This window comes from Lampetra planeri, unplaced genomic scaffold (assembly GCF_965212315.1).
Source record: "Lampetra planeri unplaced genomic scaffold, kcLamPlan1.2.h2 scaffold_1148, whole genome shotgun sequence".
NCBI lineage: Eukaryota > Metazoa > Chordata > Hyperoartia > Petromyzontiformes > Petromyzontidae > Lampetra > Lampetra planeri.
This window is the reverse complement of record NW_027613860.1, coordinates 1-7,500: the sequence shown is the minus strand read 5'-3', so window position 1 is coordinate 7,500 and position 7,500 is coordinate 1. Positions and strand designations below refer to the sequence as shown.

General features: G+C 57.7%; 1 protein-coding gene across 1 annotated transcript in view; it reads left to right on the top strand.

Moving 5' to 3' along the window:
• The window catches only part of LOC144738749 (vinculin-like), a gene marked incomplete at its 3' end in the record, with an annotated part of 20,597 nt that extends 13,345 nt beyond the window's left edge, over positions 1 to 7,252 (top strand). Inside the window, exons 3-5 of the mRNA XM_078621738.1 lie at positions 4,069 to 4,139; positions 6,966 to 7,032; positions 7,169 to 7,252. Coding sequence (XP_078477864.1) covers positions 4,069 to 4,139; positions 6,966 to 7,032; positions 7,169 to 7,252 — 222 coding nt within the window. The remainder of the gene's footprint in view (positions 1 to 4,068; positions 4,140 to 6,965; positions 7,033 to 7,168) is intronic.
• Between the last annotated feature and the right edge of the window lie 248 nt (positions 7,253 to 7,500).

The window sequence follows — 7,500 nt, the reverse complement described above, 5'->3', positions numbered from 1 at the left end:
ACACAACTCACACGCACTCACGTACACGCACACACGCACACACACGCACACGCACGCACACCCACCCACACGCTCACACACCCACCCACACCCACCCACCCACACGCACCCACCCACTCACACCCACCCACCCACACGCTCACACGCTCACACACCCACCCACACCCACCCACCCACACGCTCACACCCACCCACACGCTCACACACACACCCACCCACACGCTCACACACCCACCCACACGCTCACACACCCACCCACACCCACCCACCCACACGCTCACACCCACCCACACGCTCACACACACACCCACCCACACGCTCACACACCCACCCACACGCTCACACACCCACCCACACCCACCCACACGCTCACACACCCACCCACACACTCACACACCCACCCACACCCTCACACACCCACCCACCCACATGCTCACACACACACCCACCCACACGCTCACACACCCACCCACACCCACCCACACGCTCACACACCCACCCACACGCTCACACACCCACCCACCCACACGCTCACACACACACCCACCCACACGCTCACACACACACCCACCCACCCACACGCTCACACACCCACACACACGCTCACACACCCACCTACACGCTCACACACCCACCCACACTTTCACACACCCACCCACACGCTCACCCACCCACACCCACCCACACGCTCACACACCCACCCACACCCACCCACACGCTCACACACCCACCCACACGCTCACACACCCACCCACACGCTCACACACACACCCACCCACACGCTCACACACCCACCCACACGCTCACACACCCACCCACACCCACACACACGCTCACACACCCACCCACACGCTCACACACCCACCCACACGCTCACACACCCACCCACACCCACCCACACGCTCACACACACACCCACCCACACGCTCACACACCCACCCACACCCTCACACACCCACCCACACGCTCACACACCCACCCACACGCTCACACACCCACCCACACCCACCCACACGCTCACACACCCACCCACACGCTCACACACACACACACCCACACGCTCACACCCACCCACACGCTCACACACCACACCCACCCACACGCTCACACACCCACCCACCCACACGCTCACACACCCACCCACACACTCACACACCCACACCCACCCACACGCTCACACACCCACCCACCCACACGCTCACACACCCACCCACCCACACGCTCACACACCCACCCACCCACACGCTCACACACCCACCCACACGCTCACACACCCACCCACCCACACGCTCACACACACACCCACACGCTCACACACACACACCACCCACCCACACGCTCACACACACCCACCCACACGCACCCACACCCACCCACACGCTCACACACCCACCCACAGGCTCACACACCCACCCACACGCTCACACACCCACCCACACCCACCCACACGCTCACACACCCACCCACAGGCTCACACACCCACCCACACGCTCACACACCCACCCACACCCACCCACACGCTCACACACCCACCCACACCCCTCACACACCCACCCACACGCTCACACACACACCCACACGCTCACACACCCACACGCTCACACACCCACACGCTCACACACCCACACGCTCACACCCACACGCTCACACACCACACGCTCACACACCCACACGCTCACACACCCACACGCTCACACACCCACACGCTCACACACCCACCCACCCACACGCTCACACACACACCACACCCACCCACACGCTCACACACACACACCCACCCACACGCTCACACACCCACACCCACCCACACGCTCACACACCCACCCACACGCTCACACACCCACCCACCCACACGCTCACACACACACCCACCCACACGCTCACACACCCACCCACCCACACGCTCACACACCCACCCACCCACTCACACGCTCACACACCCACCCACACGCTCACACCCACCCACCCACACGCTCACACACCCACCCACCCACACGCTCCCACCCACCCACCCACACGCTCACATACCCACCCACCCACACGCTCACAACACCCACCCACACGCTCCCACCCACCCACCCACACGCTCACACACCCACCCCACACGCTCACACACACACCCACCCACCCACACGCTCACACACCCACCCACACGCTCACACGCTCACACACCCACCCACCCACTCACACGCTCACACACCCACCCACACGCACCCACCCACTCACACCCACCCACCCACACGCTCACACGCTCACACACCCACACGCTCACACACCCACCCACCCACACGCACCCACCCACTCACACCCACCCACCCACACACGCTCACACGCTCACACACCCACACGCTCACACACCCACCCACACGCTCACACCCACCCACCCACACGCTCACACACCACCCACACCCACCCACCCACACGCTCACACACCCACCCACACGCTCACACACCCACCCACACGCTCACACCACACACACCCACACGCTCACACACACACACCCACACGCTCACACTCCCTCCCCCTCCTCCTCCCTGTGTCTCTCTCCCCCGTGTCTCTCTCTCCCCGTGTCTCTCTCTCCCCGTGTCTCTCTCTCCCCGTGTCTCTCTCTCCCCGTGTCTCTCTCTCCCCGTGTCTCTCTCTCCCCGTGTCTCTCTCTCCCCGTGTCTCTCTCTCCCCGTGTCTCTCTCTCCCCGTGTCTCTCTCTCCCCGTGTCTCTCTCTCCCCGTGTCTCTCTCTCCCCGTGTCTCTCTCTCCCCGTGTCTCTCTCTCCCCGTGTCTCTCTCTCCCCGTGTCTCTCTCTCCCCGTGTCTCTCTCTCCCCGTGTCTCTCTCTCCCCGTGTCTCTCTCTCCCGTGTCTCTCTCTCCCCGTGTCTCTCTCTCCCCGTGTCTCTCTCTCCCCGTGTCTCTCTCCCCGTGTCTCTCTCCCCGTGTCTCTCTCCCCGTGTCTCTCTCCCCGTGTCTCTCTCCCCGTGTCTCTCTCCCCGTGTCTCTCTCCCCGTGTCTCTCTCCCCGTGTCTCTCTCCCCCGTGTCTCTCTCCCCGTGTCTCTCTCCCCGTGTCTCTCTCCCCGTGTCTCTCTCCCCGTGTCTCTCTCCCCGTGTCTCTCTCCCCGTGTCTCTCTCCCCGTGTCTCTCTCCCCGTGTCTCTCTCCCCGTGTCTCTCTCCGTGTCTCTCTCCCCGTGTCTCTCTCCCCGTGTCTCTCTCCCCGTGTCTCTCTCCCCGTGTCTCTCTCCCCGTGTCTCTCTCCCCGTGTCTCTCTCCCCGTGTCTCTCTCCCCGTGTCTCTCTCCCCGTGTCTCTCTCCCCGTGTCTCTCTCCCCGTGTCTCTCTCCCCGTGTCTCTCTCCCCGTGTCTCTCTCCCCCGTGTCTCTCTCCCCCGTGTCTCTCTCCCCGTGTCTCTCTCCCCGTGTCTCTCTCCCCGTGTCTCTCTCCCCGTGTCTCTCTCCCCGTGTCTCTCTCCCCGTGTCTCTCTCCCCGTGTCTCTCTCCCCGTGTCTCTCTCCCCGTGTCTCTCCTCTCTCCCCGTGTCTCTCTCCCCGTGTCTCTCTCCCCGTGTCTCTGTCTCACCTCCCTGTCTCACCTCCCCGTGTGTCTCTGTCTGTGTCTCTGTCTCACCTCCGCGTGTCCCTGTGTCTCTCTCTCACCTCCCTGTCTCTGTCTCACCTCCCTGTCTCTGTCTCACCTCCCTGTCTCTGTCTCACCTCCCTGTCTCTGTCTCACCTCCCGTGTCTGTCTCCGTGTGTCACCGTGTCTGTCTCCGTGTGTCTCTGTCTCACCTCCCCGTGTGTCTCCGTGTGTCACGTGTCTGTCTCCGTGTGTCTCTGTCTCACCTCCCCGTGTGTCTCCGTGTGTCACCGTGTCTGTCTCCGTGTGTCTCTGTCTCACCTCCCCGTGTGTCTCTGTCTGTGTCTCCGTGTCTGTCCCCGTGTGTCTCTGTCTGTGTCTCCGTGTCTGTCCCCGTGTGTCTCTGTCTCACCTCCCCGTGTGTCTGTGTCTCCGTGTGTCTCTGTCTGTTTCTCTGTCTGTGTCTCCGTGTCTGTGTCCCCGTGTCTCTGTCCGCTGTGTAGGTTGGCAAGGACACAGTGAGGACAACGGAAGATCCGATTTTGAGACAAGACATGCCGCCTGCATTCAGCAAGTGAGGCAGACTCACAGCTCGCACACAACTCACTCACCCACTACACACTCACTCAGTCACTCACTCAGTCACTCACTCAGTCACTCACTCAGTCACTCACTCAGTCACTCACTCAGTCACTCACTCAGTCACTCACTCAGTCACTCACTCAGTCACTCACTCACTCAGTCACTCACTCACTCAGTCACTCACTCAGTCAGTCACTCACTCACTCAGTCACTCACTCAGTCAGTCACCCACTCACTCAGTCACTCACTCACTCACTCATACACTCACTCACTCATACACTCACTCACTCACTCATACACTCACTCACTCACTCATACACTCACTCCATCACTCACTCACTCACACTCACTCACTCATACACTCACTCACTCACTCATACACTCACTCACTTACACACTCACTCACTCACTCATACACTCACTCACTCATACACTCACTCACTCACTCACTCATACACTCACTCACTCACTCATACACTCACTCACTCACTCATACACTCACTCATACACTCACTCACTCATACACTCACTCACTCATACACTCACTCACTCACTCACTCATACACTCACTCACTCATACACTCACTCACTCACACACTCATCATACACTCACTCACTCACTCATACACTCACTCACTCAGTCACTCACGTCAGTCACTCACTCAGTCACTCACTCAGTCACTCACTCAGTCACTCACTCACTCACTCAGTCACTCACTCATACACTCACTCACTCACACACTCACTCATACACTCACTCACTCATACACTCACTCACTCACTCACTCAGTCACTCACTCATACACTCACTCACTCACACACTCACTCATACACTCACTCACTCATACACTCACTCACTCACTTACACACTCACTCACTCACTCAGTCACTCACTCACTCAGTCACTCACTCATACACTCACTCACTCATACACTCACTCATTCACTCATACACTCACTCATACACTCACTCACTCACTCACACACTCACTCACTCACCCACTCACTCACCTCACTCACCCACTCACTCACTCATACACTCACTCATACACTCACTCACTCACTCACACACTCACTCACTCACCCACTCACTCACTCACTCATACACTCACTCACTCACTCATACACTCACTCACTCACTCATACACTCACTCACTCATACACTCACTCACTCACTCATACACTCATTCACTCACACACTCACTCACTCACACACTCATTCACTCATACACTCACTCACTCATTCACTCACTCACTCACTCATACACTCACTCACTCATACACTCACTCACTCACTCATACACTCACTCACTCACTCATACACTCACTCACTCATACACTCACTCACTCACTCACTCATACACTCACTCACTCACTCATACACTCACTCACTCACTCATACACTCACTCACTCACCCACTCACTCACTCACTCATACACTCACTCACTCACTCATACACTCACTCACTCACTCATACACTCACTCACTCACTCATACACTCACTCACTCACTCATACACTCACTCACTCACCCACTCACTCACTCATTCATACACTCACTCACTCACTCATACACTCACTCACTCACCCATACACTCACTCACTCATACACTCACTCATCACTCACTCTTACACTCACTCACTCATACACTCACTCACTCATACACTCACTCACTCATACACTCACTCACATACACTCACTCACTCTACTCACACTCACACACTCACTCACTCACTCACACACTCATACACTCACTCACTCACTCACCCACTCACTCACTCACTCACCCACTCACTCACTCACTCATACACTCACTCACTCACTCATACACTCACTCACTCATACACTCACTCACTCATACACTCACTCACTCACTCATACACTCACACACTCACTCACTCACTCATACACTCACTCACTCACTCATACACTCACTCACTCACCCATACACTCACTCACTCATACACTCACTCACACACACTCACTCACTCACACACTCATACACTCACTCACTCATACACTCACTCACTCATACACTCACTCACTCATACACTCACTCACACACTCACTCACACACTCACTCACTCACTCACACACTCATACACTCACTCACTCACCCACTCACTCACTCACTCACCCACTCACTCACTCACTCATACACTCACTCACTCACCCATACACTCACTCACTCATACACTCACTCACTCATACACTCACTCACTCATACACTCACTCACTCACTCATACACTCACTCACTCATACACTCACTCACACACTCACTCACTCATACACTCACTCACCCATACACTCACTCACTCATACACTCACTCACTCATACACTCACTCACTCACACACTCACCACTCACTCACACACTCACTCACTCACTCATACACTCACACACTCACCTCACTCACTCATACACTCACTCACTCACTCATACACTCACTCACTCATACACTCACTCACTCATACACTCACTCACTCACTCATACACTCACTCACTCACTCATACACTCACTCACTCATACACTCACTCACTCATACACTCACTCACTCATACACTCACTCACTCATACACTCACTCACACACTCACTCACTCATACACTCACTCACTCACCCATACACTCACTCACTCATACACTCACTCACTCACTCATACACTCACTCACTCACTCATACACTCACTCACTCACTCATACACTCACTCACTCACTCATACACTCACTCACTCACCCATACACTCACTCACTCATACACTCACTCACTCATACACTCACTCACTCACCCACCCACTCACCCTCCACCTGTGTGCAGGGTGGAGTCTGCCTGCTCCACCCTGGTGCAGGCGGCGTCCATGCTCGTGGGAGACCCGTACTCCGTCACTCACCCACTCACCCACTCACCCACACAACTCACCCACTCACCCACTCACCCTCCACCTGTGTGCAGGGTGGAGTCTGCCTGCTCCACCCTGGTGCAGGCTGCGTCCATGCTCGTGGGGAGACCCGTACTCCGTCGCCGCGAGGGACTTTCTCATCGACGGCTCGAGAGGGATCCTCTCCGGAACATCAGACTTGCTGCTCGCGTTCGATGAAGCTGAGGTGGGGGGGGAGGGGAGTGGGTGGGAGGGAGGGAGTGGGGGGAGGGGGGAGGGGGTGGGGGGGGGGCGTGGTGGGGGGGGAGAGTGGGGAGGTGGGGGGGGGGTGGGGGGGGAGTGGGGAGGGGGGGGTGATGGTGGTGGGGGGGGGGGGGTGGAGAGGGAGGGATCCTCTCCGGAACATCAGACTTGCTGCTCGCGTTCGATGAAGCTGAGGTGGGGGGGGGGAGGGGAGTGGGGGGAGGGGGGGAG